Source organism: Talpa occidentalis, unplaced genomic scaffold (genome assembly GCF_014898055.3).
Source record: "Talpa occidentalis isolate TD23 unplaced genomic scaffold, MPIMG_talOcc4v2.1 talOcc4.5, whole genome shotgun sequence".
NCBI classification, from domain to species: Eukaryota; Metazoa; Chordata; class Mammalia; order Eulipotyphla; family Talpidae; genus Talpa; species Talpa occidentalis.
In genome coordinates, this window is record NW_023604861.1 from 135,753,185 (window position 1) to 135,778,619 (window position 25,435).

Genomic DNA, 25,435 nt, shown 5'->3' on the forward strand with positions numbered 1-25,435 from the left:
CAGGCGTTAATACGGAGCTGCCTGGAATGAGAACTAACGTATTAGCTAACGAGCGGTGAACACCACTCAACTCTGGAGTAATCCACAGCCACAGGGGCCAGAATCCTCCACATTAGTAACTGCCCCTGCAAAAACAGCGTCCCCCAACGCAGAGCCCAAAGACGGGGTCTCTGAGAGGTCCCGGTTATGCCAAGGCACAGAAATGCAATGATTTTCTCCGAGGAGACAACCCAGTCCCGGGCCACGGCTCTCCCGTCTTACCACTTTCTCCCGGGAGCGCAGCACCCCCATCTTCCCGAAGCGCACGTGGAACGGGGAGCACTGCAGGCTCCCGTTGGGCTGGCGGACCACGATGATGTCGATGCATCCAGAGAGCGTGGCGGGGTTCAGGCCCTTGTAGAGCTCCTTCACCGTAACGAACACCTGGCCCGCCAGCTGCCCGACGTAATTCATGGTTTGAGCCTAGGACAGACAGAAGCACAGGGAGACGAGCCCTTAACTCGGGAGGCCACTCAGGAGCCGGCACAGCCAACGCTGCCTCCTTTCAAAGGTGCACCCTGCACCCCGCACCCCCCCACCTGGCTCGGATGCTTCGCTTCAGCCGCAGGGACTCCACAATCCCCCGCCCCGCTGCCCCAGCCCTCACTGCCGCTGGGGATCCCAGGGAGCACCGGCCACTCCTCCCTGGGACCCCGCAAGCTCACCCTGATGGTTCTGGCCCCCCATGACTAGCTCTGTCATTCAGTGCAAGGTTTAAAGACTAAATCTCAAGACACTTGAGAAAGGCCCTATGTGTATTTCGTAGCCTCCCGCCTGTGCCAGAGGAGGCACTTAATGTTCTTATTTGGAATTAAGTTCTCACTGGAAAAGCAAAAAAGATAACTCGTATTTTGAACAATGTCCATCCTCGCGCCGGCCTGCCTGGCTGGCTCCTGCCGCCACGTCCAGGGCTACCTGCTCTGCCTCCAGCCACCGGCCCAGCTCATCAACGGCATCCCTCTCGGTGGGCACGCCGGGCGCCCCCCTCCGAAGGGCCTGGGGCCCAGGGCATGGCCGACCCGGACGCCGTCCCTGTCCCCTGAAGGCGCTGGGTCATGAGGAGAGGGAGGCAGGACACGAGTAACTCAGTACTGCCAGGCTCTGTCGCTTGACACGAACATCAAGGGAGTAAGGCCCGGGCAAGAGGGGAGTAAATCATGGAGGGGCTGGCCCGGGGGGGGCTGGACCCCTATGACATAAGCAGACGCGACATCAGCCCCCCGTTTACAAATGAGGAAACAGGCTGGCGCTGGGCTGGTCCGATGCCCTGCGCACAGCAGGCAACCAGAACCGTTGGTCCGCATCTGACGCACAACCACCCTCGCCTGCTAACGAGACGGCGCACGAGGGAGCCCTGGCAGCTCGTGGGGCGGTTTCCAGGGCACGTCCCCCTCTGCTGAGGGGCCAGCCCCTCGGTGGACACGCAGTTGGAGAGGCACCGCCGCCCCCAAACCCCGGCAAGGACCACCGCACGGCCACACCCCACCGCGCTTCTGTTTGTTTGCGGGTGCTGGTGCCGCTGACTTCACGCACAAAGGGGAGGGGAGGGCAGTTCCCAAAAAGGTGTATGAGCTAAAAAGGGATTCTTTGTAACCCTCATGCTTCCCAGTAGGAGGCCTCTCAGAAACCCTCCGCCCCAGGGCCCAGTCTAGATTTTCACCCGCTGTGCATACAAACGAGAGGAGTACCTGCGCCCCAAGCCCCTCCCCCGCACCTCGTCCACCCCCCTGAGATGCTCATGAGTCCCTGCAGGCATGAGACCTCTGAATAAACATGTGCCCAGGGTCGCCATGTGCCAACGCTGGGGACCAGGAATTGGGGTCCTGGGGTTCTGCAGTCACCTTTATTTCAGTTCTGTCAAGCCCCCTCACCTGTCCCCAGGGCTTCTCCTAATTTCCTGGCTCTCGCTCCAAGCCGTGCTCAAGGATGCCGGCAGCAGGTTCCCAACCGCCACCGCCAACACACGCCACAGGGTGCCCGGGGCCCACCACCTGGCATTTTTGATTCATAAGAGAAAGCTCAAAACAGATGGTATCACCACGTCTCTGCATCCAGCTTCTTGTCTGTGACATGAGCATGAGGACGTCGGCCTCCATGAGCCGCCAGGGCCAATCCCAGCTCCAACTAGTCGAAGACGCAGGCTGCCCTCCGAGTTCTTAGCAACAGAAGGGGCGTCTTTAATAACTTAAAGACTGGTCTGTTCTCCTGAACAAATCGTTCGCCTTCTCAATGAGTAAATTCAAGTAATCATGCAGAATCCAAGAACTTCACTTTGAAGCTTACAGGATCCAGACAGAGTTGTTAGTTGTTCTAACACCCGCATCTCAGGGAAATCAGCCCCCAAGGGGAGATGACCGAGTAGTGTGCCCTCCCCGCAGAGACCAGGGCTCAGATCTTCCTGCTTCCAGCCCTGGACCTCGTCACAGGATCTGTCCGGTGCATTTTCCTACCACAAATAGCTAGAAATTGCTCTGAGTCCATCTGCTATCTGTGCTCCAGCAACTCGCTTATTTGCAAGCTGAAAATATCTCCATTTGGAAGCAGGAATCTGCTCCATCCTCCTTAGCAAATAAATGATAGGGCTGTGGGTGCCACCTGACCACAAGTTCCAGGAACTGACCTCAACATCTGCACCTGCGGGAAATGCCTTAGCTGAGCAGAGAATGTTTCAGAAGACACTTCCACCTCACACCCGTTTGGATAGCTACCATCTAAACACCACGGAAAAGTATTGACAAGGATGTGGACTAACTGGGACCCAGGTGCAAGATTGAGGGGATGCAAAATGGTGCTGCAGAAAATGGTCTGGTGGGTCCTCAAGTAACACGTGACTCAGCAATTCCACTCCTGAGCACATCCCCAAAACAACTGAAAGTGAGGTCTCAAAGAGATCCTTGCACACCCATGTTCTCAGTGACATAATATTCACAACACCCCAGTGTCCATCAACAGATGAACGGAGATACAAAAGTATTCCACCGGGGAATACTACGCAGCCTTAAAAAGAAGCCTGACGAGGTGCATCATGGATAAACCTTGAGGACATTAAGTCAAATAAGCCAGTGACCAAAAGACAAATACTGGATAGTTATGCTTATTTGAGCTACTTAGAGCAGACAGACTCACAACAGAAATCAGAGTGGTGCGCACTGGGGGTCAAGGGAGGGCGAGCTAGTATTTACGGGGCACAGAGCTTCAGTTCTACAAGGTGAGGAAAATTCTGGAGATGCCTAGTGGCAATGGCGACCCAACCAGATGTCTGCTAGCTGTACTGACGTGTAGGCTTAAAACACGGCTGAGATAGTGAAATTGGGATTATATGTATGTTGCCACTTTTTTTTAATTTTAGAGGACAAAGGAGAATAATATTTTAAAACAACTCATTTCAGGGAGATGAAGATTGTTTGGTTAAAGCTCTTGTTGCATAAATAAATTAAATCTTTTTTAAAAAAAAAGGTCTTTGAGGGCCTCCCTGGTGGCGCAAGGGGTTAAGCACCGCACTATGAAGCAATCCGCAGCCTCTGCAGCATGAGTTCAATCCCCGGCCGGCCTCAGAGCAACCCACATGGTGCAGCAGACCTCTCCTGTTTCGCCCACTGCTCCCCTCAGCAGTGTATTTCTGTCGTCTGCCTGTTCTGCTCCCCACTCTGTCTCTGGTGAATCCTCTCACCCCCCGCATCTCTGGCCTGTACCCCAGCTCTTGTATGCATCAATAAATAAATCTTAAAAAAAAAAAAGTCTTTGAAATACAGGAGACGCCTTTCACGGGGGCGGGGGGACATTCCGGATGGAAGGGTGCAGACCTGCTGCCTCCTGGCTCCTCCCCAGCTTCCTGTCCTCCAAGATCTCCCCTAAAATCTGGGCAAATAGTTAAAGAACAGGACAAACCAGAGGAGCCAAAACTCCCCAGTATTATCCCTTAACCTTCAGCCTATTTGGAGTGAAAGGCTCAAGGCAGACGCTAATTTTATCTCCCTGAAGATAAGAAGCAGGACCAGCCCGGACCAGCCCTGGACTCACCTCCCCAAAGGCCTGGCTAATCTCATCACTGTCATTGTTTCCAGCCTGTTCTCTCGGGCACATGACCGGGAAGTGAGAGGACTATTTGTTTTAAAGAAGAAAGCAGCTTAATTGCCTCAAGAATAACCAGAGACAAGCAAGGGCTGTAGAGAGCAAAACAGAACACCCCAATTTCCCACTGACAGCCTGCAGAGGGATGCTCCACAGCCACCCCTCCAAATTACCCGGCCATCTATTGCTTTCAATCTCAATATCTAACCCAAAAAAAAACCAGCTGCTTCAGCACACAGGGCTTCAGCCCAGAGATGCTTGAGGTGGGGCACAGAGCCGAACCCCATAAAAGCCCTTTGGCCAAAGTAGGTTTCTCCAAGCTGGTTTTCAGGGAAAATTGGAGGTTAAAAACTATGTAGACACACATACACACACACACACATTTTCACATGACCTTTTCTAACCTGACCTTCTGGAACAAACACTAATTTTTCTGAGGTCATGGCCTCCCAGGAATGCACCTTCCCAGACACCCTTCCTCAAACTGGAAACCACTGCTGCACTTAGACGAGATCCAAATAGACAATACACAGAGGAACACAAAAACCCGAAAGCGTATTTCCACCTGGGATTGGATTTGCGACATTAACAATAAACAGTGTTCAATTTGAACAACATCAATTATTAAAAACTGAATGCCGGAATTGGAATTATTTTAGGCCAAACCCCTTGAAGGTCAATTCAGGAATCAGCTGTTCTGATCGTTATCAGGCAAATGGATAAAAAGGATTTCAGTTCTGTTTCTAATTCTCTCAACTGGAAAGTTCTCAAACGCACGTGTGAACTAAAACCACAATTCAAGGGGTGTCCCTCTCCCCAGCCTCAACTGAGGGCGCAGCCAGACTGGTTCTTGGCAAGAAGCTGTGTCAGCAACTGTTACACACAACACAACAAGTGTTTCCAAGCATATCAGCAACTTCAGAGAGAGACGGATATCAAGGTTTGTGGCATTGCTTAAAAAACCACCCTCAGGAGACACGGCTCTAAATAGACAACATCGATTTTAACGACCATCCTCCTTGTTTTTCTCCAATCACAGACAACATCAAACGCCACAGGAACCGGACACCTTCCCAGACTTTCCATGTAAAAACCCCTGAAAATGTGAAATGTTTCCCTCGCGGACGGGCTGACTGCTCAGAAGGGCCGGGAGCGCAGCGCTCTCTGGAGGCTGGGCGGGGCTCAAGTCCTCAGACTCAGCTCTCCAGAAACTCACCACTCGGGCACACGCGTTACCTAGGCAACAACAGCCTGCACTTGGTGTTGCGGGTCTGCTCCTTGGAAGGGAAACACCCACAGCTGCAGCGTGGGGCGACTCCCACCTCCCTGCTGAAGGAAGAGCGGACTCAGGTGAGAACCCCACCTTCGCAAAGCCCAGGCCCGGGATGTCTGCAGTCACCGAGGCCACATCTCTTCTAGTCACACCCAGGCTTTCCTTGACTACGTTTTGTTTTTTTTTTTGTTTTTTTTTTTGCCAGGATCCTGACCTTCTGTCTGTGAAGCCAGAGGCTTCTGGAATGACTTGACTGAATAAGAGCTTTAGATAACGACTGTCTCCCAAAAGTGAAAATGCTTCATTGGTGGTGTCCACCCGTGGGGCCATGGAAATCGAGGGTGTACAGTCAGGGCTGCCTCTGCCCCGCGGGTCCTGAGTCCATTCACACCGTTGGCCTGACTCTGGCCCAGGTGACGCTTACTCCTGGGGACCAATGTCCCTGCCTGGGAGGGGGGTGGGCGGGAGGGGGGGGCCTGAGGGTCGTAGGGGCTGCACTGACCCAGGACCGTGAGGCTCGGGGCTGTCATGCCACAGTTTCTGAGCGACACTCGAGCTTCAGCAGAGACCAACCTTTGATTCGTCTCTGGAAGGACACTCAGGACCAAACAGCATTTCGGCTGAGAAAACACATCCTACCTCCTGGCTGCTGTCAGGTTCCTGACCGTGGGCTCGGCCCCCGGGGAGCGAGCTTGTTTTCCTGGGGCTCTCGGGGGAGCCAAAGAGGAGCCGACATGCCAGGCTCCCTCCCTGTCAGCACTGCGAGGCCTCGAGTAACTACGGAGGCGGCAGAACATGAGGGCTCAGCCAGACCTCGGTGCCTGGCTACCAACTTGGAGAGAAGTGAAATCTCACAGCCCTCAGGCCCAACACCCACCATGTTTATGCTCCAAGCCATTCACAGGTCACTAAGTCATCCCAGGAAAAGAGCCAGGCCACCCCCACGCTCCAGCGCCTCCCAGCCCACGACCTTCCGCTGTGCGAGCGCCTGACCCCCACTGACACAGATCTGTGAGGACCCCAACCAGCACCGTCACCCCGTTTCCAACAAGGAACAGGTGTGGGTCTGCGAGGTATTCAAACAGGCCCAGCGGCAGCGAGGCCCAGGGCTTCCCATTCTCTGCCTCGGGCTGCCCCCTCATTCTGAGGGGATAAAATGGTAAACAGGGGCAGGACAGATAGAGAAACGCCAGTCATGTGACATTAGCAAAACAGACGGCAACCACCTAGTTCTGAAAGTCAGATAACACCAAGGACATGTCCACAGGCGTCCACTACTAACAGCTCATCGTGGCTGCGCTTAAAATGGGAATCCCAGAGGGAACGGTCCAGAGCCAGGGTGGACAGCGGCGCCATCGCTGAGACCACGCTGCTGAGCAGAACTGACTCCTGAGCGGGAGAGAGCCCCACGTCGATGGGAGCAATCAAACAGTCTCAACCACCACCTGGCAAAGAGGGGGTAGGGGGAACCCAGAACTTGGTGGGCGCGAAGTCTACGCTTCCACGACCTGGCCACTTCATCCCAAGCAGGAAGCCAGGGTCCGGGTTGTTGCTGGGGGGCCGGCGGGGCGGAGCGGAGGGCTGTGTGGGTTGTAGTGAGGGGTGGCGAACCGGCGGGTGGAGGGTGGGAGGCTCTGTGGGAGGTTTATTTTTGGCCCCGCCACACTAAATTCCAGACTCACAGACGCCAAGGTGAGGCCACCACCTCCACCGCGGCTTGGCAAGGCTGGGTGTGAGTGGGGAAGTAGTAAAATTTAAAAAGTAGAAGAAATTAAGAAAGCAGGAGCTGTTTTCTCCGGGAACGCCAAGCTCATAAAGACCATGCCCTGAAGAAAAGTCCCCGGCAAACCCGCCGAAAGAGCAGGTACACGCGAGGTGTTTCTTGCCACCTCCACGCTCTGTCAAGGGCACCTGGGCGCAGACGGCGTCCCGGGAGGACTGAAGGCCAGGCCTTCGGGGCCGGGGCCCGGCCGGAGCCCGGGCTGCGGCGGTCACAGGCTCCTCGCTGCAGTCGGCCGACTGGAGACTCCTCGGAATGAGCCATCGTTTCCTGGAGAGCTCCCTGGATGAGGCCTCTGCCGCCGCCGCCCCATCGGACACGTGCCAGGGAGCCTGCAGGCTGGGGTGTAAGGCACACCCAGGGAGCTTCTGGATTCAAAAACCAACCCAGCATCAGCCCCGGTGAGGCCTCCTCCCTGGGCCCGTTCTGGGCAGCAGCAGGGGACACAGAACCCACTACAGAAACCCCCTGGCACGGGTCACAGGGCACCGGCCGAGGCCCCGTCCGGCCTCCTGGCCACTCTGCCTCGTGAGCACGAGGGACCTGTGAGCAGCCTCGCAGGTGCTGGCTCTCGGGTCCGGGCAGCAACAGCGCTGACCCACCGGCCATTTTCAGGTTGACCTACTGCCGAGAAGCCGATAATAAGAGTCAAAATGCGTTTCTTGTTTATCATAATGATGCCAAGAATACAGTTTTTCCATTTTACAACCCAACCCAAAGAGGCGATTCCTTAGGCTAGATCTTTACTGCTTAAAGTTCTTGCATTCCTCACGTGAGACCCTCTGGCCAGGACCCTTGACCTACTGAGCTACGTTCTTCCAGGGTAATCCTCAATTTTGACTCTAAAATAAGGTTTTACTTCCCTCCACGCAGTGGGGATGACACGTAAGTCCTGCCTGCAAAGCTCCCACGTGAGCTGACAGCTCAGTCCGCTGTGGCCGCACCCCCAGACGCAGCGCACCTCACATGCGGCAGGAAAGGATGGCGCACAGAACGCGGAATCTCAGAGACTTCATCCAGTCACCCGCTGTGGGACACGTTAGCGTTAAGCTCCTTTTCCCACGCCGGTGTCTGGCTGGGCATTGGGCTGCAGGTTCCAGGTTTGCCTGAGCTTTCCGGGGGTCCGGGAGCAGCAGGCCCGCCCCACTGTGCCATCCCCCGGCAGCACACTCAGGGAGGCAGAAGGTGCCCGGCTCAGGTGCACGGACTTGGCTGAGCCAGGGGGCGCCCCCTGGGCCCTGCAGTTCTGTAGTCTCGTTACTTTTGGCTAGTAAAATAGATAAACACAATCTCCCTTTCTCCTCTTCATCCTGATCCAGCTCAAGCGGAACCTGAGGCCAGCCGAGTGGTCAGCGGACGCCCCTCCTTTCTGCAGCAGGGATGACAGGGCCCCGCGCCTGGCTCTGGAACTGACCAGGTGAGATTCACGCCTGTCCCCCAGACACTGAGCAGCTGAACATTCATGTCGACCTACCACCTTTCCAAACACTGAAGAATGTGCCTGGGCAGAGCGAGCACCCCGTCACTAGAAGTACTTCAGTCCCCTGGCTTTTAATTGGGGGGGGTCAGTTCCTCCTCAAAGGTATGACACAATCTGCCTCCCTAGGCGCCCCACAGTCCCTGAAGCCCAGGGACACCTCATCTCATTCTCCAGGGTTCTCGGGCCCCAGGAGGTGGCGGTGTGGCCCCCCAGCATGCACAACCACTGCTCCCCGCTCTCTCAGCACCCCCCAGTGTGTGTCCCCACATCCAGGCCACATCTGGGCTGCACCTGCCGTCACAGCGAAACACATTTCGCACTGCAACTGGGCCGTCAAGATGTCACCTCGGCCGCGCCAGGTACACGCCGGGTGACAACCAGAGCATAAAAAAAGACCATTTCTAATAAATCCCCCAAATGGTATAATGAGTAATAAGCCTAGCAGAAAAAAGGAAAGCAGCTTACAACAGCAGATCTTCCTCTTGTGACTTGTGTTCCGGGCGGAGGGGGATGAGCTCCACGTGAAGGGGGAAGAGGAAGCGCGACTTAGATGCAGCACAGGAAAAGGCGAAGTCTAGACACCTGGCCCCGCCCTGCCTCCAGCGCACCCCCCCCCGCCCGCCTCTGCCTCTGCCTCTGCCTCTGCCTCTGCCTCTGCCTCTGCCTCTGCCTCTGCCTCTGCCTCTGCCTCTGCCTCTGCCTCTGCCTCTGCCTCTGCCTCTGCCTCTGCCTCTGCCTCTGCCTCTGCCTCTGCCTCTGCCTCTGCCGGAGCCAGCCCACCGGCCGGCCGCTGCAGGAGTGAGCTCAGCTGCCCCGCAGAGCACTCAGCTTCTTCAAAACAAGGGCAAAGTCCTGTGTCCCTCCACACCCTGCGGGGGTCGGGGACAGACGCCCTCATGCGCTGTTCTTCGGGAATACCCCCGGGCAAAGTAAGAAAAGTCACTGCAAAAGCTGGAAGTGCTTTGGAAAAGCCTGCAGGCCAGGCCGCTGCTTCCTGACTGCAGGGACAAGCAGTGAACCAGCTGGCCCCAGGGCCCCCCAACCCGACCCCGCAACCCTTTCGGAATGAAGCAGGTGAGGAATCCGGATTACAGGGGAAGAGTGTGGCAAGAGTGTGTGTCTGGGGTCGAGGGCCGACACCCTGCAGAAGCGGGGGGCACGGAGGGAATGCCGGGATGGGCTGGTCTGGGGGACTCCCAGCACACAGCAGGTGCACAGAAGCTGAGTCACCTCCACCTCGTGTGCCCCGGGAGGTGGCTGCTAACACCTGGCCAGCACCCGTCACGGGGTCGCGTGACTTCTCACCTGCTTACATCAGGAGACTCGGCATTTTGTCCAAAATTGGCAAAACCTTTTTCCAGGGTGCACACGCTGCCAAGAAACACTTACGTTCTTGGAACTTCTGCCAAAACTCGAAACCACAGCTGGGGCTCCGCGAGCGCCCGCCCCCTCAGGCCGCCAGGAGAAAACCGAGACTTCCCAGAGAGGGACACACACGTGGCCAGCGGCCTCGGACACGCGCGGCCCTGCGCCCGAGGCGCGCCGCCAAGGTCTTCGCAGGGTCCAAAGATCTTTGTAAAAACCGCAGGGATGGGGAGCGCGGGGCAGCCAACCGCCCCCCTCAGGGCTGCAGCGAGCCCAGCACACCTGCCCTCGACCTGGGAGACCCCCGGGAGGTCCCGGAGAAACTGCCGCCTCGACGGAGTCGCAAAAATCAGAGACAACAGAGAGTCTACAGGACAGAGATGAGCAAACTCCGGACCACCCGCGCCGTGATGGGCGGGTCTAAGGCTGTTCCAAAACATGAGAGGCAGCCCCACAAGCTCCGACACAGAGGAATGCACGGAGTGATTTCTAATACGAACCCCAAGACGGCGGGACCGAAGGACGCGCCCCCGACCAGGCCCGGGGGAGGGGAGGGGACCCTCGTGGCCCAGCATCAGTGTTTCCATGTGTGGCTTCGGGTTTTGTGTTTCACACGCACATGTTTTACTTGGACGTTAACTTTTGGCGACCTCAGAGAACCGGGTAAGGGACGGGAAACCAGCCCAGGGTCAGGGTCTGCCTGTCCCTGAAAGTGCCAGACAGGAGGGGGGTCATCTGCTGTGGAGGGAAGGTCAGGGGTGACAGTTCAGTAGCTCCACGGTTGGGATTTTGCAAATGCTCGGCTGGTGAGCCCGCAAGATGCGTGTCCCCAAGGCCCGCGGAGGAGCTGGAAAGGGTCTGGCAGTGGGGCGGGGGGCGTCTGAACCAGAGGGTGGCCGATGTGCTGGGCCGAAGAGCCCAGGCTTGGACCCAGTGGGGCTTTGCGTCCCGGCGTCAAGTACCTGCACGGGTGTGCTGTCGAGTTTGTGTCAGGGTCAAAACGAATTCCCTGCTGCAAGGGGTTAAGTCTCAGGACTGTGAAGCTCTCCCACTGCGGCCCGAGTTCCATCCCCGGCCAGGGAGCTACCCACATGGCGCAGCAGACTTCTCCTGTCTCCCCGCTGCTCCCCTCAGCAGTGGATTTCAGTCAGTCTGCCTGCTCTGCTCCCCACTCTGACTCTGGTGAGTCCTCTCACCCCCTGCACCTCTGGCCTGTACCCCAGGTCGTGTATGCATAAGTAAATAAATCTTAAAAAAAAAAAGAATTCCCGGCTTTTGTGACTCCCACCTCTGCCAGACCCCTGCCCGCTCCACACTAACCATTCCAGGAGGGTGCTGCCCCAGGGTGCTGCCCACAGCTCAGGAGGCAGGAAGGCAGGCCAGCGGCCCACCCACCAGCCCTGACCTGGGGCAAGTGACCTGCCTGTAGATCCCGTTTCCCATCTGTGAACTGGAGTAATATTCACTTGCCCACCGCAGCGGACGGGTGTGCGGGGGCAGATGTGATTTTCCCAGTGCACCCCCAAATGAAAGCCAAATGTGCGGTCACAGCCTCTCCCAGACAAAGACTGGACTCTCCTGTCTGCTGGTGCTTTGCATAGATCAACAACCAAAACCGCACCCTCGCCAAGGACGGGCAAAGAACACCACCGGCTACGATCAGTCCAGGGCTCTGGGAAGGGTGTTTCCGTTCCGGTGGGGTGAGCCCGGAGGCAACACCAGCTTGGGCAGCATTCTGTGATTACAGAGTTGACTGGCAGGTTCTTTTGCCAAAGCAAAACATGGACGGGGGCTGGTCTGTTGAGGAGCTGGAGACCTGTAGGGCGGTGACGCCCTGTTTGCCCAGGCACCTCACTGTTTGCATCTGTCTTTCGTAAACCAAAGTTGTGCTACTGGCAGCCGTGAATGCAGATACACCCACAGAGGGTGCACCTGCAGCTGAGGGCAGGGGGAAGGGACCAGGTGTGGTGCTGATGGGGCCCCTGACCGTTTCAGGAGAACTGATGGAGCAACCTGCCTGCCAGGCTGCGGCCACCTGCTGGGGGACGCAAACCCAAGAAGACAGCCCTGCCCCTCGGCCTCCCTCAGGGCGCTGGACACCCCCCCCCCCACACTCACAAATCTAAATCATGTGGTCACCACTGAGTTCAAGCCACATGCTGACTGCACTGCGCGCATTGCTCCACGGGGCTCCCTATCTGCACACACTTAGTGCCCCCAGCACCCTCACACAGGACTCCCGCCACCCCGTTCTCTACGTGAGGACACTGATGCCGGGAGAGCCCAAGTAACTGAGCAAAGCTGCAGGGCGAGGGGCCAGGGAGGGGATCCTGGCACTCTTGTCTGAGCCCACACCCCGCAACCCTGCACCTGCCATCTGTTAATGCTGTGGGGTGCCCAAACAGGACCCTGTGGCCCCCCAAAAGGTCGGACTATGGGATGGAAGCTCCATTCCAAACCGCAGCCAAGCCGCCCCCCACCCCCAAACATAGTTCAACACTCTCTGTATGAATGCCCAGAGGCCCGGAGCCCGGGCCTGTGGACAGACACTCGGTGGAGCAGGACAAGATCTGTCCATCTGCTCAGCGCCACGGCCTTTATCTGGATGTCAGTTTAAGGCCTCGAAGCCGCCGGGAGGCCAGGCAGCACTGTTGTGGAACACGCCAAGAGAAACAGGCCTAGAAAACACGGCTTCACACAGGAGGCACCCCAACTCTAGAGCCGTGACAGTTACCTCAGTATGGAATCGGAAGGAGACAGCGTGGTTCTCCCACTCAGCAGAGCCAGAGAGAAACAGGATTTTCTCAATATTTTCGCCTGGGACCCACATTAAGAAAAACATTTTACGTGCAACTCAGGACTCACATGTAAAACCCCCTGCTCCGCCGAGGTGGAAAGAAAGGCCTCTGTGAGGGGCACCCCAGGAGAGAGGGGTGTCGCCCAGGCTCCCTGCACCCTGGGGGCTGTGCCCCGGAGCTCACATACACTCACACCACAAAATACACACACGTCACTCAAATACACACACACCGCAAACACATAATACACAGACGCCACACACGCATGCCCACACACACACACATGCACACACACCACACAAACATATACTACACACACTACACATGCGTACCACAAAACCACACAAATACCACACACACCACCCACATACCACACACATCACACAAATACCACTCAGAGCATGCACACACGCATAAACATATTCCACACGCACACACACACACCAGAGCTAAGGCCAGTCTCACGGAACAACAGCCAACGGACAGTGAGCCCACCGCGCGTCACGGTTTTATGGGGAGGGCCACATGCGAGCTGACCGAGACTGGCCTCTCCCTGGGCCCAGAGCTCTCTGCGGCAGAGTCCTCCGGGAAAGTACTCCAGCCCTGGGCCTGCTGCTCACTTCTAACTTGTCGAGCACAACCCTGGCCGGCGTGTGGCAGAGGGAGAGGGAGGAGGGCCCGGCAGGCAGGGAGGGCACAAACCCAAGGCTCGTGCTCTGAACTAACAGCCCCGGCCCACAGCCCGTCAGGTCCCTGACACCCCCTTCCCGAGGAGCCCCGGCCCCGTGTGCCGCCAGCCACAAAAGCAGGCGGGGGGCCTGGCTCCCCAGAGTGTCCGCTCCCGGTGAAGACAGTGGAGGGTTCAGACATGGTCGTCAAATGGACACGTGGAGGCTTCAAGTTAAGAACGCGCTGGCTTGGTGGGCTTGCTCACGTTTGCTTTTCTTCACAAAGCCAATTCCAACTTGAAATGAGTGGGCTGCCCCTGTAATCAACTGGGCCGGGACCCCATCAAATGCAGGACGTGCCATGTGGCCCTTCCAGGAAACTCCCCTCACACCCGAGAATGTCTTGTGGCCGGCTCAGGCCCTGACGACACCCCGTTCTCACGACCGCTTCCCCAGGGAAGAGGAAGTGCACACGGGTCAAACCTCAAGCCTTGGTGTCCCAACCCGTCACTGCCTTCTGGGTGTTTCTCCAAAACCACACCCCTGCCACCCCCGCCCCTCCAACAGGCCCGCCCTGGACAGGTGCCCGCAGCCCTCGGCAGCCCCACCAGCTCACCTGCCCACAGCAATCCACCCCCGGGGGGGACCTTCCAGACCTTGAACCCACAAAAGAGAGGATCCAGGAGAGGCCAACCCAAAGTGGGAGGGGGCAGACAGGGGGTCCTACCTACCGTGATGATCTGCCGCCTGGCGACCAGCCACCAGGGGGGACTGTCCGAACCCCAGAGCACTCCTCGCTGGCGCTCGGACCCTGGCTGGACTACCACCTTCACGGACTCTCGTCTGTCTTAATCGCTACAAGCATCTGGTGAATGAGTGATTATCTCCTCATGTCGCAGATGAAGACACCAAGGCGCTGGGAACTGAAGTCTCCGGCTCCGGTTACACAGCAGGCAGCGTAACAGCAAAGTCAAGTTCTTGTCCTCGAACCCCTCGGGCCCTTCTTTTGAAATATCTTCCCATCTCCTGCTCGCCCCGCCCTGCCCTCTGGCCCAGGGCCCGGAGGGCTGTCCCCGGGCCAAGCACAGGCCACTGACTTCCTCCTGGTCTAGCTGGGCGGCCCCCACACCCCAGCCGGGAGCCCGAGCCGGGAGAGCCCTCGGTCCGCAGCCCCAAGCTCTCAGGGACACAAGACTCGGCAAGTTTGGCCCCAGCGGCGCAATCTCTTATAAAGGGGTGAGATTTTTGATAAGGGAGACCTGGGGTGAGGAGGGCAGGAGCTCAGACTCCCCGCCACTGGGACCCGCCGGCCCACATGCGAAGAGCAGTAAAAGCTGGAAACACCCCTCCAGGCCTGGGGAGGAGGCAAATAGGAAACTAATCAAAACACGGGCCAGAAAACAATCTTCCAGCATTTCTAGGAGACAGAGTGTGTGTGTGAGTGTGTGTGTGTGTGAGTGTGTGTGAGTGCGCGTGCAAGCGCGTGCACACACGTGTCTGTTTCTCAATTACTCTGCACGCCCCATCGCTCACTGTAACTCCCGGACCCAACGTGGAAGGACCAAGCATCACATTCACGGCCCAGCGCCAGCCCCGCGCAGAACCAGGGGCCCCGGGCGGGAGGGGGGCCCTTGGCTGCACCCCCTGGAGCCCCGTGTGTCCTCAGTGGGGGGCAGGAAGGACAGACACCGCTTTGGGTGATATTATCTTCAAAAAAAAAAAGGTCACAAGCTCATCTTTCCGAAGTCTACACCCCTGGGGCGCCTGGCCGGTCCGAGGACCCCGGGGTCACGGCCCGCGGGCGCCGGCCCCCCCCCCCCGCGCCGCAGGCCCTCGCGGGAGCCCCAAGCGCCGCTGCTCCCGCAGCTCCCGGCGCCCCGCGGCGCGCGACTTGCAGGGGCCCCGCCGCGCCTCGCCGGCCCGCGCCCCGCTGCAGAGGCCGCACCCCGGACCCGCGGGGTTCGCCCCCGGCCGCCTCCCGGCCGCGGGGTGACCTTGGGCGGGAGGTCAGCGCCCCGCGCCCCGCTTCCTGCAGCGCCGGCGGGACCCGCCCCCCGCGGGCGCCCCCACCCCGGGCCCCCAAGGTCAGCGCGGGCCTCGGGCGGGCGGCCCAGGGCAGCTCGCGGCCCGGCCGGGCTGCGGGGACCCGCCGCGGGGACGCCAGGCGCGCCGCGCCCCGCCCCGGGCCGCGCCGGCCCCTCCGCCCGGCCGCGGCCCTCGCGCCCCGGCGGCTACTCACCCAGGGGCGCGCGGCCGCCTTTGTGCGCGGACGGCGGGGCCCGGTGACAGGCGGCCGCGCGGCCGGGGCGGGGGGAGCGGGGGGCGGGGCGGGCGGCGGGGGCGGGGCGAGCGGGCCGGGAGGGGCGGGGCGGGGCGAGCGGCGGGGGCGGGGCGAGCAGCCCGAGCGGGCGGGACGAGCGGGCGGGGCGGGGCGGGGAGGGCAGTGGGCGTGGCGAGCGACGGGGGCGTGGCCCGAGGCGGGCGAGTGGGCGGGGCCAGAGTGGGGCGGGGCTTCCATGGCCCGGGCAGTGGGGGGGCCCGCAGCTCCCCAGCCCCCCCCCCGCCCCCGAAGAAAGGGCGCGTCCGCCAGCCGCTCCTTCAAGCCCTCAGCTTTCCCGCGGTCTGGGCCCTTAGGCCACGTTTCTGACTTTCCTCCCCAGAGCCGGTCACCTGTGTACTTCAGCAGGTTGGGCTGACCTTGAGGATGCCCAGGAGGGTCTTGTCTGGGCACCCTCAGCGGCCGGGCCAGCGTGGCCAGCCCCTGAATCTTTCCGATCCTGTTTATTCAGCCACAGAAGGGCAGCTTGCAGCCGTGTTCGCCGCCCCACTGCCGTGCTCCGCCCCCCCACCGCTGCTCCACCTGCTCGTCTTCCTCCCAAAGAGCAAGCCCCCCAGCCTCAGGCATCCAAGCAGCAAACACCTGCAGGCTCGGGTCCAGACACAGCTCTCGGGAGTGACAGCACCTGCCCAGGCGGACCTTACACTCTCCAGCAGGGACCAAAAAAAGAAATAATCTCAGGTATAGAAATGACTTTGATCAGATGATCAGGTGGTTACATTTGAACTGGAATCCTAAATGACAGAAACTGGCGTCCCACAAAGAGGACAATTAGAGAGGTACCCCCCCCTCTCCCTGGTCAACTAGGGGCTCAGCTGGACTGGCCTTGTGAAGAAGCTGCAGCAGCAACAGCAAGTTGCCCCCAAGCACACCAGTAACCTCAAAAAAGACAGGCTTCAGGGCTTGGCACTGCTACCGTCAGAGTTCCCGGGAGACACGGCCCTAAATAGACACACCAGCTTTAACAACCCTTCTTGTTCTTCTCAATACACAGCGTCAAATGTTACATTTTCCTGACATGTCCCCAGACTTTCTCTGTAAAATCCTTGAAAATGTAAATTACTTCCCTTGCAGGCCATGTAAAATTCTCATAGTGGGGCTCAGAATGCAGACAGCGTTCCCGGAGCTCCCCGGAGACAGCACCCAGCTTAAGGTCTGTCTTGGTTCTACTTGTGCACTGACCATTTTATCTAAGACAACAGGGGGAGGCAGCAGAGCAGAAGCAGCAGGTGCCAAGGTCCTGAGGCACCCTCTGTGGATGGCTGGAGCCACTGAGTTGCCGCAAGCATCACAGGGAGCAAACTTTTCAGGTTTTGTGGGCCAAAGCGAGGAATTCAGATATCCTAGGGAAGGTTTTAAGTTAGGAAATACTTGTTTAAAATACCACTTCTCTACTAGATAGAAAATGAACTTCAGGGAAATAGGGGAGACTAAGTGCGCTCTGATGGGAGGATGGGGTTCAGACTGTTGGGGATGGGGATAAAAGGCAGGACTTTGGATACACTGCGGAGGTAATGATCCATGGCCTCGCTTTGTGGGGAGAGGCACGTGAGGCCAGAAAGGAGAAGCAAAGAGATCTGCCTTTGGAATCCTAACACAGAGGGAGGCGGGGCGCTTTGCTGATCTGCAGGAGGGAAGAAATGGGGGCTTGGGAGGAAAATCAGGGGGCAGTTTTGGCCACACTGAGTTTGATCTGGTTTTTAGCCACCCCAGAGGAGACGAGATGTCCGAGGCATCTGGTGCTCAAAACATCCAGTGGCCCCAGATGTAAGTTTGGGGTCACCTGCATGGAGGGACACCAAGTGATGCTAGGAGCTGTCTTCTATCGACACCCTCTAGCTGGTCTTAGGGAATCATCCATCTCAGCAGCCTCTGCCTCCAGGGAAGCGGTGACCCCTCCTTGCTGGCATTTCAGAAGTGGGGTGCCACAGAGGGGCCATTATTTACATGAGACCCCTCCTCCCACTTGGGCCCAGAAGGAAGTGACCTGTTCCTACCCCGCTCCAGGGAGGGCCTACCTCGGGACCAAGAAGCAAGTCCTGGAAAGTCTTTCTGGAAGCCAAGTCTGACTTTAGCCCACGTTAGCAAAGCCTCTGTATAAAATAAATCTTCAATTATTAAAGTTTGACGACTAGAAGTCTAAAGACCAAGAAGATCCAGTGCAAAGCCCTCATTCTCGGGGGCTGGAGGGCAGCACGGGGCTGGTGGTCTGACGACCCCGAGCAGGTAAGGCCTGGGCTGTCTAGCTCAGTTGCCCCCTCAGGGAGGCACTCTTCCTGTCCTCATGGCTGCCACCCATCTAAACATGGAGGGAGAGAGCCCTGAGCCATGAGGAGGGAACGCTCTGTCTCACACATTTCTCGGTCCACTGAATAGGATTTCCCAAACCCTGGCGTTTCGGACCCGCCCTGTCTGGACACACACACCCCCCACCCACCCACCCCCACCCCTGTCGGGCCCTGTTGTCCTGCTGGCTAGCAGGCAGGGGACTGGGTGATGACTCAGCTCCAGCTCAGGGGCAACCCTCAAGGCCTGGGTTGCCACGAAAAGAGGGGCTCTCCCTGGGCCCAAGGCCTATCCTGGGCTGGGGTCTCTGATGGAGTGACTTGGGCACAGGCACCCTCTTGCTCAGGGTCTCAAGAAGCAGGTGGGACTGTCCGGTGTCACCTCACCCTGGAGCGCAGAGGAGAGAGGAGCCTGGAACCTCCCAGAGGAACAGGTCCCGGGGCCTACAGGCTACTGGGGGCAGGTAGGAGAGACGCAGGGTCCCCCGGGAGAGGAGAACAGGAGGACAAGGGTTATCTGTGGGCACGAATGTCTGGGATGCAGGCCGAGGGCCCACCCCTCCATAGGGTGAGGATCCTAGATTAAGGCCCAGGCATCCGAGTCACAGGGAGATAAAGGGGAGAGGCTAGTGGGGCCACAGCTGGGGATCATGGAGGCGACACCACCCCAGTCCACCCTGACAGCTGGGTCCGTTAGGGAGTTCGTGATCCCAGCCTCGGCGGCGTGCTGGGAGGAGCTGAATACCCGGACCCAACACACAGCAGCCACCACCCAAGAGAACTTAGCCGGGATCCAAGTGCTCATAGTGCCCGTAGGACAGAGACACCCCCAATCAATCCTCAGACACCCTGACCGTGCTGCGCAGAGTGGGGGCACCACAGCCTCAAGTCTCAGATGCCCCAGTGCTAAAATGTACCGACGTGAGTGGGTCTTCGAAAGGGTTGAGAGGCAGAAAAATTTTCCCAAAGATGGATGGGATTCACAGTTTTTTCTCTTCAAGGCCGGCCGGTGTGGCTGGGCTTCTTGTCAGCTGAGCTCAGCCCCGAAGAGAGACCAGCAGACTCACGCTTGCCGGGGTGAGTCCTCAGTGAGCCCCTGAACACTGCCCCAGCCACCAAGGAGAAGCCTCAGAGTCTCTGTCTACAGCCTCTGGGGAAGTTGCATCTCCTGTAAGTGGACGAGCTCATTCTGGTACGTTCTTTCATCCACAATAGATGGCCAGGTAAACCAAGTCTGGGTTCGTGGTTGCCCTAAGCTGTGTCAGCCAGAGGAGGCGCCGCCTGAGGCTCTTCCTCTGTGGCTAAAGGGACGTCATCACGCCTCCGCCGCAGTAGGCTGGAGGGAAACTGAATGAGAGCACGGACCACGGAGAAATCAGGCTCCAGGGTCCCCTTGGTGGGTTTTGGGGTCCCTCCGTTTCAGTCACTGACTCCATTGCTCAGTGAGTCTACACCCGAGAAGTCAGCCAGGTCACAGGGAAAGTAGTGAGACCTCATTACGCTCCACCCTCCTTGCTGCCGCTTACCTTAGCTGCCGGAAGAAAGTCTTGTTGCCTCCACCCTGGAGGACATATTGGCAGGACCCCATTCAATTTCCATAACTTCGTATGGAGCTCCCTTTCATGGCAACTTTGAGCTCCTGCTTAATTTCCTCTTTCTTCCAGTGTTGTAGTTCTCAGCAGCCCCGGACACCATTTATTGGCTGTTATTGGGACAGGCATGGTTGACGCCACCCTGATCCTGCCCTTCTCCTCCTGATCTTGCCCCTCAGCTCATCTCCTCCCCTCCCACTTGCTCTCCCCCATCATCCTGTCATCCGTGCCCGCTGCAGGGAAGGGTCATTGTTGGGTGGCAGGGTTGTGATGACCCCACTGAGGTTATGATGTCAGCCTTAGGCACCCAGCGAATGATAACTAAGTAAGACATGGAGTTTGTTCTGAGGCATTACTGGATTCAGAACAGAATCTGGCACACACAGGGGCCAGCAGAAAGCTTGGAGCACAGCATGATCAAATTCTTTCACGAAACGGGAATTTTGCCTTGTTAAATTCTGAACTCACAGCAAACAAAATAGAAAGGGCTTTTAATTCAGAAAGTTGCTCTCCTGGGCCTCCCCGGTGGCACAGGGGTTGAGCGCTGGGCTGCGAAGCTGCCTGCAGCCTCTGCAGTGCCAGTTCGATCCCTGGCCGCTGGCAAGGGTCCCACATGGAGCGCAGACACCTCCTGCTGCGCCCGCTGCTCCCCTCAGCAGTGTACTTCCTCAGTCTGCCTGCTCTGCTCCCCGCTCTGGCTCTGGTGAATTCTCTCACCCTCCCACGCTTCTGACTGTACCAGTGCTTGTATAAATAAATAAATAAACCTTTAAAAAAAAAAAAAAAGAAAGAGGGCCTTCCCGGTGGTGCAGCGGTTGAGCCCTGTGTTGCGAAGCTGCCGGCGGGCTCTGCGGCGCCAGTTAGATCCCCGGCTGCTCCCCGGCCACCAGAGGAGGGTCCCACATGGCGCGCAGACCTCTCCTGCCGCCCGCTGCTCCCCTCAGCAGTGTACTTCGGTCCTTCTGCCTGCTCTGCTCCCCGCTCTGGCTCTGGTGAATTCTCTCACCCTCCCGCGCTTCTGACTGTGCCCAGTGCTTGTATAAACAAACAAACAAACAAATAAATAAAACATGCCTCAAAAAAAAAAAAAAAGAAAGAAAGTTGCTCTCCAACAAATTGAGGAAGCCATATGGGATGAAATAACCTTATCCACCTTTTTTACAAAGTGTGGAAGTTTGGGGTTACCTACTATGCATAGTAAAAGATGTCCATAATGGGTGTTGTCACAGAAAAAGCATCAATCCAAAGAAATGTAAGCTCTATATGAACTCTTTGAAACCCCCAAATTTCAAAGGGGAAAGGATGAAAAATTGCAGAAACAGTTGATAAATTATGGTCCAATTAATTAAAATGGTGACAAAAAAAGATAGTTATTATACAATCAGAATGGGCTCTTTGAATATAAGATAGTAATACTATAAAGCATCACAAGTCTATTGAGAAGGGAGCCCAAACTTATAGTTGAAAGCCAAGGAACATTCTTGTGCCCACCTTTGACCAATCTTTATAGAGGTGCTTAGGCCTACAGGGGGGTTCTCTTCTCCTGTGTGATCTCCTTAGACATGACCAGAGGGCCTGTACCAAATGTCATACCTCAGAGGAGAAGGTGAAACTGGGAAAATTGATTCACAAACCACGAACTTTCTCCCTCTTTGGGAAAATTCAGAGTTAGAACAAGCAATCTTGTCTCCTGGATACACAAAACCTGCTTCCCTTGCCATGCCATCTTTTGAACCTTGACGGAAAAGTGACATTTGAAAGGTAAGTTCTTACAGAGAAGAGAATTTCTTTCACCTCTAGCTCTTGTTACCTTGGATAGATTTGTAGTCACTGCAGATTACTAAAGGCCATTCTAATGTTAAAATCCTGGATGGTAAGTTCTAGATTTGTCATTATGCAACACAGCACCTTCCAGTAAATCATGCACCAGCCTAGTACATTCTGCTCTCCTGGTTATGAGAAGGCAGTTGGAAGCAGCAGCAACTGAAATACCTACAAATCATTTCAATGAAATAATTAGCTCATCATTTCCCCAGGGCATGTCAACCCTTCCTTGCCAGAATTTGGGGCTAAAAGTTTTTCATTTTCTTCTTATGAACAAAGTCTCTGGAACCAGAAGTTGTGGGTTCAAATCCTGGCATTGCCCCCTTACAGTCATGTGACCTTGTGTGAAAGACCCAGCCTCTTTGTGTGCAGTTTCTCACCCTCAGATGAAGATAGTGACAGACAGGACAAATTTGTAGGGTTGTTGTGAGGAATTGGGTGAGCTAATACATTTGTAATGTTCTTAGAAACAAATCTACCACATAGTCAGTGCTTTACAAATTGTGTTAAAGGAGAAAACCAGAGTTATATGAAAATTATGGTCAACCAATAGAAGAAATAGGAGGTGATCTAAAATCTCTTTAGAGATAGGCTAAAGTAAAAGCTTAAGGACATGATGTGTTCAGACAGAGAATGGGAAGCATATATTTCTCGTCCTAACAAAGAAAAAGAAAGGCAAACATAACTTCCAGGAAAAACACATACTCCTCCAAGAAAAGCTCCACATATAAGAAAGGCAGAGTCTGAATACAGAACAAACTAAAACAGGTTGAGATTATACAAAAATAGTAGAGTAAGGGCCTCCCCTGGTGGCGCAGCGGTTGAGCGCTGGGTTGCGAAGCTGCCCGCAGCCTCTGCAGTGCCGGTTCGATCCTTGGCCACTGGCGAGGGTCCCACATGGCACGCAGACCTCTCCTGCCATGCCTGCTGCTCCCCTCAGCAGTGTACTTCAGTCCTTCTGCCTGTTCTGCTCCCTGCTCTGGCTCTGGTGAATTCTCTCACCCTCCCACGCTTCTGACTGTACCCAGTGCTTGTATAAACAAATAAATAAATCTTTAAAAAAAAAATAGTAGAGTTAAAAAAAAGGAGAATGTGGGGCCCTCCTTGGTGGTGCAAGGGGTTAAGATGCAACCTATGAAGCTATCCACAGACTCTGCAGCACGAGTTCGATCCCTGGCCAGGGAGCTACCCACATTGTGTGGCAGACCTCTCCTGTCTCGCCCTCTGCTCCCCTCAGCAGTGTACTTTGGTCAATCTTTTCTGTTCCCCACTCTGTCTCAGGTGAATCCTCTCACCCCCACCCTGCATCTCTGGCCTGTACCCCAGCTCTTATATGCATAAATAAATAAATAAATAAATAAATAAATAAATAAATAAATAAGAATGTGCTGGCTTATGATGCTCTGAAAATCAGCTAGATTCTCCTCTATCAGAGTGCAAATCCATAGGCTACATACACCAACTGGAAACTGTAGCTTTAATTATAAACCATTATTTCCTAGTTCATTTTATAGAAACCAGGCACATGAAGCACTTTGATAACTTTTCAAACACAAATTTAAATCTAAACAAAGTTCTACTTTCTCACCCAGTAAAAGGTGCTGCCTCCAAGAAAATATCTTAAATCCATTCTTTTTCTTTTTAAAACTAAAGACAACAAGAAAGAAAAAGAATAAGCAAAATATAGACTCAAGTCAATGGGCCAGGAAAATCTAGAATTCTGGGAATTGTTGCTCTAACTAGAAATTATGCAATCCACATACACTTTGGCCAAGAGGGAGGCATTTCCTGCCCCTTAGGAACATAAGGTGAAAACTGTGCCAGGCTTCCTGTAACCAATTGTGCCATCGTGTTTCATCACCTGAGCAAGGCTGGTGAGGGAGCCCTTGTAAACATTTACTTGCTCAACTGTCCCTGCAGAATGCAGGAGTTTGGGTTTGAATGAATGAATGAATGAATGAATGAATGGGTGGGGACGAGAGGAAGAGGGGAAGTTGTGTTAATATTTCTTTGGGCTTATGTTCCACAGCCAGATGTACTCTGTACTGACAGAACTCCACTGTGGTCCATTGTCACCGGTCAGTTGTGCTCCTCTGTCTCCTCAGAGGTTGGGTTGCCCTTGCAGGGAAGCAGCAAGCAGGGCACAGACATCCCAGGGTCCCCTGTGCTGGGTACATCTGCACAGTCATTGAGTCTTACTGTCTACCATGTTGTAGCTCCCTTTTAATTTGGGCTTTCTCATTACTAAACAGTTTTGGAATTTATGAACCCGCCTTCCAAGGATAATAGGGCACAGTCATGATCAAATGTTGTGACAGGAGGGGTTTTGTTTAGACAGTCTCCTCTAGCCCTGTCTCCCTGGTCATACCCCCTCCCTGGGGGACTCTGTCCCCCACGGAGACTTGAACACAAGAGATTCAGACTTCCCTGCCTGTTGGTTCCAAATAATACGTCCAACGACCTGGCAGGTAGCTGCATCTGGATGACCCACAAGCACAAACTCAGCCAGGTCAACAAGAGACTCTAACTGGGGTCCCTGCTTCCAGGCACACCCCATGATCACACAGTACAATGCAGTCCCAGGAAGGGCTCTGCCCTGAGCAAAAAAAAAAAAAAAAAGAAGAAAACATTTAACATGTCACTGAGTACATGTTGTTCCAGCTGTTGTTCTGTCCGAGGTAGAGTCATTTGCAGCTGCAGAGGCAGCTTGAGCCAGTTTGAAGGTGCAGGGCTAGCCAGCGTGTAACCAGACAGAAAACCCTGCCCCTCAGCACGCCTTTGCCTTGTCCCTGAACACACAGCCCCCTTGTTTGCTTTCAAAGTAGTGCCCTCTGCCCCTGCAGGAAGGTGCTCCATGGCTCGCCCGCACTGCTGCGCTTGCTCCTTTTTATGGAGCCTGGTCACTGTGTTAACTGATTGACGATCAGCAGATGGCCCCCTCTCGGGAGGGGAGCCCACCTCCGCCCTTAGTGCACCCCCAAGGATTAAGTCCAACGTCCTTGGGAGAGCAGAGAGGACCCCAGCCATCAGCACCCCATCCTCATCTCCCCTGTCCTGACCTCAAGTTCGTTCCCCAAACACACCGCGGGGTTTCTTGCCTCTCAAGCCTCTGCATGAGAGTCCCCTTTTCTTGGAAACTTGTTCCTGAAATTTCTCCTGAACCCTCCTCTCCCACTGCTCCCAACTAAGTCACAAACTCCATTTTTCTTCTGCCCCACAGGGCCTTGGGGCAAACAGCCAGCACGCCCATAAGCAGCTCGGGGACCTCGCGTGCGGAGAGGCTGGGCTCCCAGGAAAGGGCCAGCTGCTTGGACTCTTCGTCCGGCTGCCCTACCTTGGATGGTGAGACTTCCTGCAGCTTCTCCCGCCTACTTGGCATCTCCTGTCCATGCTCCCTGCCCCCGTGGGCTCTGTGAAGGCCCCATGCAGGGCCGGGATGCCTGCTGGACGGCCTAGGCCTGTCTGGCCTTGGTGCCCACGGGGGCCACCGCCCTACACACCAGGCCTGCTGCCTTGAGTCCCGGACCCACAACTGGAGAACGGAAACCTGGCCGGGGAGGCAACCTCGGCCCACCGCGCGGGCTGTCGGCTGTGAGGGGGGCTCACTTACCAGGGCTCTGCTCCACGGAGGATGTTCCCCTCACCCTGGGCTCAACTGCCACCAACTGCCCACTGGCCAGGATTCCTGGCTCTGGTGGGGCCCGTCCTGCCACTCCCTGGAAACAGAACTTCTGCTCCACAGAGTGCCCGGCCAGCCTTCCTCTGCGTGGTCTGCGGATTCGTTTAAGGGGGCTCCAGAGTCATCCCGCGTGCTGCGCTGTGAGCCCTCTGCAGCCCCTCCTGCTCCGCGCCCTGGGGGCTCCGCCCAGAGTGAGCTCGCTGAGAGGGGACTTGCTTCTCTTCTAGGGCCCAAGGCGTGGGG

At 56.3% G+C, this 25,435-nt stretch overlaps 1 protein-coding gene across 7 annotated transcripts in view; it reads right to left on the bottom strand.

Annotated features, from left to right (window-relative positions):
• The window catches only part of LPIN1 (lipin 1), a 61,779-nt gene extending 36,587 nt beyond the window's left edge, over positions 1–25,192 (bottom strand). For 2 of the 7 annotated variants that reach the window (XM_054701370.1, XM_037528504.2), the window contains exons 1-2: positions 19,624–19,939; positions 262–462 (exon numbers count right to left, since the gene is read on the bottom strand). In XM_054701370.1, coding sequence (XP_054557345.1) covers positions 262–453 — 192 coding nt within the window. In that variant the 5' untranslated portion in view covers positions 454–462; positions 19,624–19,939. Of the gene's footprint in view, positions 1–261; positions 463–14,205; positions 15,088–15,713; positions 15,738–17,830; positions 17,906–19,623; positions 19,941–25,123 lie in introns of those variants that run through there. The other 5 variants (XM_037528506.2, XM_054701369.1, XM_037528509.2 and 2 more) reach the window with 5 other exon arrangements.
• Positions 25,193–25,435: the final 243 nt, after the last annotated feature.